At 47.0% G+C, this 12292-nt stretch overlaps 3 protein-coding genes across 3 annotated transcripts; all 3 read right to left on the bottom strand.

Annotated features, from left to right (window-relative positions):
- Positions 1 to 1577: 1577 nt before the first annotated feature.
- Positions 1578 to 3976, bottom strand: HD556DRAFT_1431996 (uncharacterized protein; the record flags this gene model as incomplete). The annotated part of the gene is made up of 11 exons (XM_041305077.1): positions 1578 to 1686; positions 1749 to 1775; positions 1826 to 1879; positions 1930 to 2101; positions 2223 to 2347; positions 2422 to 2514; positions 2586 to 2847; positions 2898 to 2937; positions 2992 to 3035; positions 3134 to 3563; positions 3620 to 3976. The coding sequence occupies 11 exons, from the start codon at positions 3974 to 3976 to the stop codon at positions 1578 to 1580; spliced, it is 1713 nt and encodes a 570-aa protein (XP_041160566.1).
- A 2870-nt stretch (positions 3977 to 6846) lies between these two features.
- On the bottom strand, positions 6847 to 9092 carry HD556DRAFT_1519396 (acyl-CoA dehydrogenase/oxidase; the record flags this gene model as incomplete). The annotated part of the gene is made up of 14 exons (XM_041309130.1): positions 8875 to 9092; positions 8793 to 8821; positions 8685 to 8734; positions 8608 to 8632; positions 8513 to 8555; positions 8339 to 8462; positions 8177 to 8286; positions 8104 to 8129; positions 7933 to 8051; positions 7814 to 7880; positions 7289 to 7758; positions 7183 to 7235; positions 7120 to 7127; positions 6847 to 6924 (listed from the first exon to the last, which is right to left on the bottom strand). The coding sequence occupies exons 1-14, from the start codon at positions 8963 to 8965 to the stop codon at positions 6847 to 6849; spliced, it is 1293 nt and encodes a 430-aa protein (XP_041160565.1). The 5' UTR covers positions 8966 to 9092.
- Positions 9093 to 9282: 190 nt separating this feature from the next.
- HD556DRAFT_1370041 (uncharacterized protein) lies at positions 9283 to 10911 on the bottom strand. Its single transcript, XM_041302912.1, has 3 exons — positions 10612 to 10911; positions 10293 to 10560; positions 9283 to 10231 (listed from the first exon to the last, which is right to left on the bottom strand). The coding sequence occupies exons 1-3, from the start codon at positions 10903 to 10905 to the stop codon at positions 9444 to 9446; spliced, it is 1350 nt and encodes a 449-aa protein (XP_041160564.1). The 5' UTR covers positions 10906 to 10911; the 3' UTR covers positions 9283 to 9443.
- Between the last annotated feature and the right edge of the window lie 1381 nt (positions 10912 to 12292).

Here is a 12292-nt window from a genome sequence, read left to right as displayed (position 1 = left end):
CTTCTTCCACATTTGGTCACGCCCATGTCGATCATTTTTTGGAGCACAATAAGCTAGCCCGGATATGACATAGTACTTACCACCCCGCCTTTTGTATCAACCACTTGGTGTTCCTTCACATCTATTAGCCACTCCAGAGATCCTAGTATACAGAACATACAGCTTTCCAATGGTGATGGATGGTCTCGAGACCACCAGCATAGGTACAGCCCCTCACATGCTAGAAACTTTTGCAAAAACCTTTTGGCAAATTTAACACAAACCTTGCGACTTCCGGCCATGATGCTACGACTGGTAGAGAGCCGTCCAAGCCTCTTGACGTAAATCGCCCATCGAGTGACTGCATTATATCCTATACTATGTATGGCTGTGACCGCCGATATCGACGTCGAATAGAACAATATTAGAATAACTTCAAGAGCCCAGGTTACAGGTAGCGATCGGTTGCGAGGTCAAAATGCAGACATAATCAAATTCACTTCAAATTCGTAAACTCACCATTCAAAATGGATGTCAAAAACAAACGGTGCGAGGTTCTTCGGCACTTGACGCGTCGGGCTTTGGAGCGGTCAGCGAAATTGGTACTCAACGCTTCGCTTGAATACTCGATAACTGGAGGTGATTTCCAGATGTCGCCATAGGAGGGGGAAGTCGCCCTGGACCCGATAAAAATAGACACCACGCGATTTAGAGAGGTGCGACAAAAACTTGGCACAGATGATACAAAAAATAACAGACGTGAAGACAGTCAATCTGAATCTCCATCAGACAGGAACTTGAGTCATTAATGCATTACCCACAGTACTAGTGGGCCAGTGGCTGGTAACCTTTCTTCTGGTAACTCAATTTGAGCGATTTCGGATATTCACAGACCAATAAACGTCCTCGCTTGCAAGTCGTGCAGATTGAGTTGATCAGTGCGCAAGCAATGGGCAAAAAATGGCATCGCTTGGTTTGGTATAAGTCCGAGAAAATTCCAGAGTAGCCAGGCAGCCAAGTCATTTTGAGGGGCCCAGGGTGTGCCCACACCCACAGCATCATGATGAGATCTGATCCTGCAAGAAATTCGAGGTCGCCGACTTGTTGCTAAAATATCGATCTGTGGTGTGAAGCGGAGCTCAGCGTAACTGCGCGGATGGTGATTAGAAGCACTAAACGAATTAAGCCGGTCGCGAGGCAGAGCCATGGAAGCGAAGACACTCACCCATTCACAGAGTTGATTAAATTGAAAGTATGGGAGAACTGGAAGAACCTACGGGCCTCCCCGATTTCTGTGAAGTAAATCTAGGGTGACGACTTGAACTTGAATGGTGGATGCATACAGGCCCGGAGGATAGTGACCAGTGTTGTGATTGCAAGACCGCATGTGATATGATATTGGTACTGGAATTTAGCGCAGTCGATCTTGCCAAGCTCAAAATCGGAGACTATCACTAGGAATATCATTCAGGCGAAATTGAGTATATTGCATAGCTGCGGAAGCAACCACAAAATATGCGGGGAATGCTGGAAAATGGAGTCGAAATATAACGAATTGTAGAACATGCAAGTGGGAAAGTTGAAGATAGCCACCCGGATCATGCATCCGCGTTCCTCAGTGTTGGGTGAATGTAAACTAGTCCAAGTACTTTGAATACATCACGTTCCGTTCTGGGATGGTACAATTTGGAATCATGACGTCGTGATCTATAAAGCAATGGGATCAGTCCATATGCCAAGTCCATTGTTTTGGTTCACTAGAGACTCACATCCCAGAGCTATCAAATTTCATCCCCCTGATAAGATAAGTTAACCAGGATCCACGCGGAGAAGCGCAAATACTTGCTTTTGCTGCTTCGCCCATAACCGTAAGTCTCTTTCGAACATCGTCGACCCAGTCCTAGATTGGCGCTCGTATCACTTGCCAAAGTAGTTAGGTCTAGTGCTCACCACCCAACTACTGCAGTCCAAAATACTTCCGGTGCAGCAAAAATCAGATCGACACGTCGGTAAACGTTCTGCCGCGATGAATTATGACGCGATACGAACACAGTTAGAGCCTTCTCTAAAGAGTCCCAGTGATGAGTGCGCAACACGTTGTGTTCGTGGAATCCCGAAAGATCTATACGGTGTCAAATCAGACAACCCAAGGCGGTCATGCTGGAGACATACGCATGACATGCGTGACGAGGCCTGTAATTGATCAGTATGACGACCAAGTATCTCTATTGCAGATCTCTGACCTTGTTCATGCAGTCGCTGCACAAGCTTTCTACACAGACCCTTCACTTTCTGAGACCCCAAGTTCCAATCCGTATGGGTGATGACTATGTCAACATCGTTACTTTGTGGCTTTCCTCGGCGGTAACTAAAATCACACGCCCATGGAAGAGCAACGCAATGAATAACAGCTACTAGTTTGGGCGAGCAAGGTAAACACACCCTCCAGCGATCACGCTTTTGCACCCTTTCTGGATGTGGCCGAGTTCTCGCATGATGGTCCCATTAATTTCTTCTACTTCTTCGCGTGGAATGCTATGAAGGCACAGATATCAATAAAAAAGCACGATGTCTTCGTCCGAAGGGCGAATAAAAAAAAAGCTCACGTCTGGCCCAAGTCGTGTCGTAGAGCCAGCCCGATCTTAATCGACTGTTCTCCCGCAGCCTCTATATTCGCGCTTGCTTCAGCATCAAGTAGTGGCATTGTCTCTTCGTCAGACACGCCTGGTTTAACTTCATAATATCGTTCAAGTTCCTCAAGCGTGCGGAGACCAAGGTCATAAAGACGGCGAGCAGTGTGGGGTCCGATTCCATGTATTGTGATGAAAGCAGAGAGTGACTGAAACCGCGGATCCGCCAACATTCTCTCTGCATCCGTATCAGCGCCACGTCATAGAGCAGGGGGGGAAGACACGAACGCGCTTCGGTTATTTGGCCTGTCTTTAGAAACTCCTCAATCTAATGTATATGTGAATAATGAAAAGTGAACGGTAAGGAGGATGGCGACATCACCATTGAGAGGATCTTCACTCCCAAGAACGGTAGCCCGTGGAGATCTCGGATATTGTGTTTCGTTATGACATGCGGGTAAGCTGCGTATTAAATCCAGCTCGTTATACATTGAACGGCATTGCAGTTACAAACCCTTGATGACCTGGGCGCGATGGGTTAAGAGTGTTATACAACACGATGAAATAGATTGAACAGACAGAAATAGCCCTGGAGTAGCTGAGCATACTCCTTTCCTCCCCTTCGACATTCCTGCCTTGTCGAATGACATCAATTTCTTTTACCAGACTTTGATTGGGGCAGACAAGTGGCGACGGTCGTAGACAACTGTATTTCGCAGTGTGCGACAATAATTCCACTTCGGTAGCATCTACGAGTTCAGCTGGTTCTGTTTGCTTCTCTGCCTCAGAGGGCATGCTGGATGAACTTCTAGATGAGGTGTCTTGGACAGTGTCGTGACTTCGCGAAGTTTCGTCTTCCAGGTGATGAACTGCAATATAGCTGCCGTATGAAACGGGCCGACCGGATTTCACAGAATCTTGAAGCCATAATGGTGTTACGATGGCCTTCGTTTTCTGTAAATGGTATTGGAGCAAGCACTCTGCGTAATTGATGAAGTGTAGGCGCATACCGCAATTCTCCACTCAACGTGCCTTTCCAAGCGTTGCCTCATGTTAGTTGCGGTGACAATGACATCCGCCTTCTCAACATCGCCAGTGAGTTCAAGGTGGAGTTCGCTAACGCTGCCACTGGTTGGCCCTTCAAGACTCTTGATACCACGCTCAACTTTATAGTTCTCGACTAGCATGGCAAGCTCAGACATCATTTCTGGATGGATTTTTGCCTGTAAGATGTACACCAGAATGGGTTTGTCCTTCCATGGTGAACTGACTCGGCGTCGCTTGGAAGGTCCGCCGTGAGAAGACTCCGACTGGGATTCAGAGTCATCAGTTGTATGCGAGCTTAGCAGCGGTCGCTTGAAAGGCATCTGCAAACATTGTTACAATCAGCTGTATGCAACGGTGACAATTAATGTTACACTTCGCGCAAATCTGTGCGAATGAGAAGAGACGCGAAAATAACAATTGCAAGGAGTTTTCCTGCGCCCTACCGGCTTGTAGTGATCTATTTTAGTTTTCCGACTCGGGAGCACCCAAAAAGGAAATCATCCATTTGGTTATGTAACACAGCCTCGCCGACTTTTCTGGTCACTGTTCCTAGTCAGACAATTTTCTTGTAGATCTTAGATCTCGAGGCTCACTAAATCTTGCAAGAGCGCAAAGATCCGTAGTGAGCCTGAACTCAACCACATTTCAGAATACAAGCGCTCCTCTGATGCGATGGTTGCAATGGCCACAAGCGGATCCGGGTGTCAATATACCAGACATGTTCAACAACCGGAAACCTTGTTGGAACCAAGTTACTGCCCTCCTCGGACGTTTAAACTTCAACAGCGGAAGAGTCAGATTAATTTTGCCTGTGAGTCAACAATTCGAATATTTTACTCGCACGAAGTAGAGGGTACAGTCGTTGACATCTTTGGAACGACTTGTGCCCCAGCAACAGTCATCGCATTACGGAGGAAAAGAGGCCCCGAGGCAATGTCAGATTTCTGATAATTATGGTTTGAGATCAAGGCTCTGAGAGTACTGCTGCAGTGCGGTTTGGTTCGGTCACTTCCCTGGGTGGTTCAGTTCAGGATATCGAATAGGCCTTGGCGCGTACGATGCTCAAGTCTCGTGGTTTGAACGCGAACTGGACCAGCAAAAGTCAATCGACATATAACATATACAGAGGAATCTGGCGCAGCGAACTTGAAAGCAGTCGAGAATCAAATAGGATCTCTAAACACAAGTCCGTCACACCTGTGGGAGGCCGTTGCTTGTTCAAAGTCGCTGCCCACGGTAGGTAAACTTTATGGTCCTGGTCCAAAACAAGGAAGTAAGTGGGCTTTCCCTCGTATCCCTATAAACACCGGCCAGCATATGCACTACCCATACGCTCTTGTGCAGCCACCTGTCAAGGGGCTTGTATATCCGAGCCGTCCGTAGCGAATCTAGCACCCTTGCACATAAAGTCAATGTGTCGGAGCAGTTGGGTGCCAACATTCTTGCAAACTCCAGGAATATCAGGTGTAGTCCTTCCTGCTATTATCACAGCTGCAAATTCATTAAAATCCGATACCCATGTAGTGCCCATGTCGTGAACGTGGCAGAACGTATATAGAAAACCTGGAACTTCCATAGCATTCATACTTCAGACCGTGGTTCCGGACATGACCGCGGCAGTACCAATACTCGAGATGAACCAACACAATTTGCGGAGAAACTCAACCACGTGAGGTTTGGTCCGAAGGCACACATTGTTTTGCGCACGCACAGCTGTTAAACCTAATAGCACGCAATCCACCGGAGTTCGAACTCGGTCCACCACGTACGAGCTTCATGGCCCTTGATCCCTTCCCGAGTGATTTAAACTCTTTCACTCTTTCATACTTCACATTCCCTGTCATGCTAATATGCGAGAAGTTTATTTCAAGATCGTGCTCAACCGGCACTGAAAAATTCGGGCATATGCAGACTACCTAGAGATGATGTTTTGTACAAATGGAACAAAAGAGTCTTGTATGTTTGCAGCTGGGAGAGATGAAATAGTGGTAATTTGCAACCTTTGCCCAAGACAAATCATCCAGATCCCAAAGATCCTGTACAAAAGCTATTCATAAAAAAACCTGGAGTATAATGAACTCCTTATATGGAAGACATAAAACCAATGCGATAATTCTCTTGAGCTGAGGCGCTGCATTAGTAAAATCAATGACGAGTATAACAGCGTGACACCGGAAAATTCAATCTCCTCCTCGGCATCCCCGGCATCAATTCTACTTGCCTATCAGCAACACCAGTACAATCGCGGTGATTATTACCATCAGTATCAGACGAATTATGACGCTCATGATATTGCTCCTCTCGCGATGCGCGCGCGCTTTGAAGCTTCGAAGTTTGAAGGCTGCGGAGAGTAAAAGTCGACAGTCACGGTGCCGCTACTCTGCCGAAGCGTGACAGGACGTGACCGAACAAATTAAAGGTTAGACCCTGATTTTTTTCGGCTTCGTTCCGACACCACACCATATCATCCTAAAAATTAGTAAAAAATCAGATCCATCTAGAGGAGATGCAAATCTATGATGGAAAATTTGTGAAGGGACATGTGATGTTATTGTGGAGCTACAAAAGATTTTATGTGGTTGATCTGATTTCCAATGCATCGCTTATGTAGATCATCCTTCCCCACCGCTTGGAATGCAGTTGCCTTTTCAACCTTTTGTCTCCATGGCAAAATTAAAGTGCAATTACATAAATTTGCTCTCACTGCGAGAAAAAAATTACAATGCACCCTCAGGCTGGCGCTCCCTAAATGTTGTTCCTGTTGATGCGGCGAAGGAAATGCAACCATGATTCGGAGTGGATGAGATAGAACCCAGGTTGTTTACAAGTAAGAACAGGCGGTACCAATGTGGTGTCAATGACATGACCGTATCACTGGTCTGTCGTCAGTTGTCGTCCCACCCAGTCGGGGTCGTCTTCGTTTGTTTGGAAGGCATGACCAAGTGCGGTATGATCATCGTTCCACGTTTTTGCCGGAATGTGGGACCTAAACGGTGCGGATGAACGGAACCTTCGGAAGCAACGTGAGATAGATGACTTCCCGCCTGTTGATCCCGCCGATGCGGCAACAGGTGAAATTAAGCGCACTACAAATGTCAAGAAAATAGAAAGGTCAATGCGTTGAAATTATCAGTACACAGCCAAATTTTTCTTGCGTGCTACATAGTTTACGATTGGTAAATTATTAACGTTAGACACACGCATCTGACGATGCATCTAAAGTAGATATCATGCAAAGTCTTTCGTTAAGATTTCTGTTAAAAAACGACTCAGTGATGATGTTCCGACAGATAAGAAAATAGGAACGTGCATGTATCACAAGGAATACATCGATGGAACTAGTTAGCAAAAGCTTGAATGCCAGTGATTGCCTTTCCAAGGATGAGACCGTGTATATCCTGCATGAAAAGGAGGATTGGGTTGTCAGCTCGAGAGATCGTGGAAAATATGGTGTGAAACTAACATATGTCCCTGGAAGGCGAACACGTCAGCGATCACGCCGGGTGGCGGCGAGCAAGGCACATACCTTCATAAGTATTCACAACTTGTAAATTTGCAACATGTCTACCGACATGGTACCTTCAAACATCAACTTAACGCATCCATCACAGTCACGTAAACCATAGACATACTCATCTGAAGCTGCATTCCCTCCGAGAATATCCAAAATGACTCGGGAGTGCTGAAGGGCCTTTCCACAATTATTACGTTTTACCATACTGATCATTTCGGGTGCCAGCTTGCTTGCGTCCTTCAGTCTACCAACCTGAAGACTAGCCTGCAAGCCAAGAGCTACTTCAGTTTGTGCGTCTACAAGTTTCTTTTGGACGAGCTGGAAAGATGCCAGCGGTCGCTTAAACTGTTTTCGTTCAAGTGCATACGCGAGAGTTTTTTGGATGCAGTCCTCGAGAGCCCCCATTACACCCCATGAAATGCCGTACCGGGCACTATTCAGACAGGAGAAAGGTGCACTAAGGCCCTGTCCGTGCGGGAGCAAGGCATCATGGCCTACTCTAACAGAGTCCATGAAGATCGAACCAGTTAACGACGCCCGAAGTGCAACCTTATTCTTTATGGCCGGCGCTTCCAAACCTTTCAGACCCTACCAATTGTGTGGGAGTGAGATTGGTGAGTAGAACGAGAAATAAAATGCTTACCTTCTCGAGAAGGAAACCTCGGACCTTGCCATCCCATTTGCAGCGAGCCCAGATGACAAAAATGTCACTGTTTCGCCAGCAAATCAGTGGTATCATAGAAATTGAACAAGGGGACCTACGCGACAGGTGCATTTGATATCCAAGTCTTGCTTCCATTGAGGACAAAGCCGCCATCAGTTTCTTCAGCAGTTGTCTCCATGCCAGCTGGGTCGGAACCATGATTTGGTTCAGTCAGCCCCTGTTTAAATTATTACAGCGAACTCAAAATCTTAGGTACTGTGATCTCATACAAAACAGCCAACGATTTCTCCCTTGGCTGTATGGTATAAGCGGCGAGTTCTCGATCACAGTTAGAAATCCTACCTAACCGAGGAATATACCTCTCTTTCTGTGCTTCAGTACCAAACTCGTTGATGGGGTGCATAACAAGCGATGATTGGACAGATGCCGTCGACCGGTAGCCAGAATCGACGCTAGCATGTCCAAGGGTAAGTTAACGATGAAGACCAAACGCGCGGTACAGACCGCTCAATTTCTCTAGCGATGAGGCCATAGGCCACATTGCTCGCTCCAGCGCAGCCATAGCCTTGAATCGTCGGTCCAAGTAGTCCAAGTTTGCCCATTTCAGGGAGAATGTCATGATCGAATTCTGCACGCCATGTTTGAGACAAATAACAGAGAATAAAACTCATGCCTTACTTTCCGTCCGCCAGCCTTCCAGCACACGGGGAGCAAGATTTTCCTACCAAACGGATCATCACGCGGCTTTCTGAATGTAGACAAGGCGGACTTGCCTGGCAATACTCCCGAGCAGTATCACTGTGTCAGTATAAGCTTGACGTCCGCCGAAGATGTCACAACTAATACGTACCGTATGGCAATTTCCTCTTCCGTTAGTAAAGATTCCATGTTCAACGGATCCTAACAAGTAGTTACGGTAGTCTTGACCTGGTTATTACTGAGTGCGAATTGAACATACTTCATAGTTATATTTCACATATCCTGACGCTACCGGACCGATATGAGTTCCCAACCATAGTTCAAAAAATTCTTCAACTGACCTGCGCGACTCCCGTTGTTTGCAAACGGCGCCTTATAAAGAGGATATCCCAGTCGCCGAATGGAACTACGCGCAGATAACAAGGTAGCCATTCTTGGTATTCTGTATACACTTATGTTCGATGGTAGAGATGCGGAAGACGGTCCGTCGATTAAACTCGAAAGTTTAGAGCTTTGATCAGAAAGCGCTTAAAAAAGACGTGCGGGATGAGTTTTGTGGGGAAGTGCAAAACCGGAACGTCGGAACTACACGTGCCGGGTGCCGCCGGTCAAGGGAGCTCCGAGCTGTCCGCCAAAACAAATTATTTTGCAAATCCCACAAATAATTCAAAATGGATCACATGTGCCACTACAGCAGCTAGCCAATATAAAAATTCAAAATTCAAAAGCCAAGCTTGTATATGCTCAAGGTCTCGCTCCCGGAAGAATGACGACTTAGTGCGGAAACTTATCACGGAATTCGGTTGAGTTATCCGCTTATATAACTTATCTGCTAACCTTTGATAACTCACGTGCGGCAAGTAAGAACAATGGATGCAGAAAAGCTCTATACTAGTACTGGCAGTATCAATCAGAACCACTTCCCAACCAAGTTCCACAACTTTTCCTTCGCAGGAGAGACCTGGCTCTCGCTCAACGGTTTGTCTCCTGCCTTTGGCTTGACCTCATACTCAGATCCATCCGTCACATTGCCTGGCGAATCTGCATCGACTTTAGAGTCCTTCAAAAAGGCCTCAACACTCTCCCTTAGTGTCTCTGAATTTGGATTTTCGAGGTCAGCGAATTCGGCTTCTCTGGCACGCAGCGCAACCTGTTGCAGGACCCGTTCGCGAGCTTGGCTACGAGCCTGTTCGAGCAAACGCTCTTTACGCGAAACTTTGGGCGTCAAAGGCTGCAAAGTCTTGGGCATTGTGCGGAGGGTGATAGCCTCGGGGGGTGGCGGGGCCGGTTTTGTTAGTTGTGGCGTCGATAGTGGTACCCAGGAATCCACCTCGCGTCTGGTCCTCCTTCGACTCCTCTGAGACAACATCGTTGATGTCGATGAATCACTAGGCGGTTCCGAATCCGCTGTCATGTCTTTTTGAGTATCTGCTTCCGCTGTCGCTGTGGCCTCCATCTGTGCAAACGAAGGGTCGGGTCGCTCAAGTATTTGACTCCACTTGTTCAGCGCAATGCGCATTTTCTCGTGGTCTGGAGTAGGCGGCGGTTCTTCGGATGGAGAAGCGAACGGGGATGATGTATAAAGAGGCTTTAGAGGATAGAAACCTCCCCACTCGTAGAATCGTTGTCCGATTTCAATCCTTCTACCCTTCGTGAGGTTTAATGGTCTGCTGTCTCCATTGAAACGCAAGTCACTTGCTGTCCACGTTGTGAGCACACGGCGTTGTTGCAAGATGAGAAAGAGTAAGGATATACACACCAGCTCGCTGAACATTGAGTTCAATTAATCTCGGATGTGTTGAAGGGCCTTCAGGAGAGTATGTTGAGGGACTGGAAGAGTCTGTATCCTTCACGTCAAATAGACCTTGAAGGTGTTCAAGCCCCGGGCCCCCTTCAGGGATAGTAGGATCTTGCGTTGCAGCCATGACATTCATGGTGATACCCCCCTCTGGAATGAGGCTCATTGAGTCCTCAGATTGAAATGCAGCCCAACATATCATCTGGTACTCGGAGTTCACTTCTCCATCCTAATGGCGTTTGAGCAAACTGAAATGTAAAAACCACTCTACTGCACAAACCCGTATGAACCGGTATTCACGTATCCGCCCAAATTTACGCTCCATCCCACGAATGACAGCGAACGCGTCAACCATCCCGCCTGCGAGCAACCTGGACGTGCGGATACAAACCGTACGCCGGGCGGGGCCGACATTATCATCCTCATCATGGTCTTGAAGTTCGAATCGCCTTGACCACGGAGGAGTTACTGTTGAAGCTACGCGCTTGCCTTCTTTGACAGTATCAATGGTCGCATACGCTCTCTGCTGAAATGCATGATAGCTAGTCTGTCGCCCGGTTCTCAGAACAAACATTCCAAGTCGGATTGCACAGCCACTCACTGCAAGTAAAATAAAGAAAGGTGATTATCTAAGGCTGCGTCTATTTTTTTCAATGCATCATAGAATCGACACCCACAGCTTAGTACAGGCTCTCATCTCGACTTTGAGAGGATGGGAAGACCAATGTATCATCTAAGTACACCTTTTCGCCGTCCTCCATCATTTGTATGGTTTTTACACGGCGCATGGCACGCGGCCTGGGCGTTGGCAAATTACGCTCGACTAAGACGGCTCTACCCCTGATGAGCCGCTGAATCCGAATGGAGGTCATCTTGGGTCGATGGAACAGTGCGCTGTAACGCAATTCATCGACCAGACAGTAGCTAGACTTGGTGAGCGGGGGATGCCGCAGATTATGTTTTGGTTTGTGGTGTAGTCAAGGTAATTTCACTTTCTATTGGTAAAACGGGACGCCGACTGATCTCTATGCAGGTGATGGATCAATATTGGACTTCCGTTGGATCTTTCTCCGAAGTTCTCTCAGGCCTCGGACAAGCGTAGAACCAATGAATATGTTGTACAGGTAGGTATCATATCAAAACTTCTTCATGATGATTTCGCTTGCCGCCCCAGTCGTAGCTATGAACCTTGACGAACGGCAGAGCATATAGCCAAACATTGCACCGCTGATTCTATCGTTGCCACTTTCTTTGCAACAATTTGATGTTTACGGCTTATCTCACAGGGTTAAATTTACCATGAATGCATCGCGCCCACGGCGTCGGAGCTATAGGGAAACCGAGAATTTGAATAAGGGTCTCTTGTGCCTTGGCTGTTGACCTTCAGAACTTAACAACAAAGGTACATACGCCTTTTGTTTTTCGTTCACGCTGTCTTTTCTCATGTTTATTTAGTGTGTCTTCGTTTTATGAGTTAGTCATGACTGTTGACTTGTCGACTCTCAACACTGAGGGCACCTCTGTTTATCCCAATTACTCGGACAATCTATCAATGGACTGAAATTTGTTCAAGAGCAGCAGGGTCGTCTGCAGCGTGCTCACCCCTGAAGCTTCTATGCCAACAACAAAAAATTCCTCGCCTCGAGCACGTGGCGGCCACCAGGGATATAAGTCATTCTGCAACAAATGGGGTCTGCAAAATTGCGCGAAACTGGAGTCTCCCCTATCAGGTGGATTGGCAACAGCCACTCCTTCGTAATAAGGGTGACTTTGCCTGTATTCCCGCAATGAGTTGACAATCGTCCCCAAATTCGAGCGGCCTGACTTTGAGAATCAATGGACTTATCTGGTTATAGGACTATGTCAGACTGGTAGTTGCCAATTAATTCCCGCTTTAAAATGGCTCTCAGTGGCTTTATATATTTCAAACTAACCATCTCCACATGTTTATAGGCAATATC

This window comes from Suillus plorans, assembly GCF_016647745.1.
Source record: "Suillus plorans strain S12 chromosome Unknown HD556scaffold_26, whole genome shotgun sequence".
Taxonomy (NCBI): domain Eukaryota; kingdom Fungi; phylum Basidiomycota; class Agaricomycetes; order Boletales; family Suillaceae; genus Suillus; species Suillus plorans.
The sequence above is the reverse complement of the archived record's forward strand: the minus strand, read 5'-3'. Positions and strand labels throughout refer to the sequence as shown.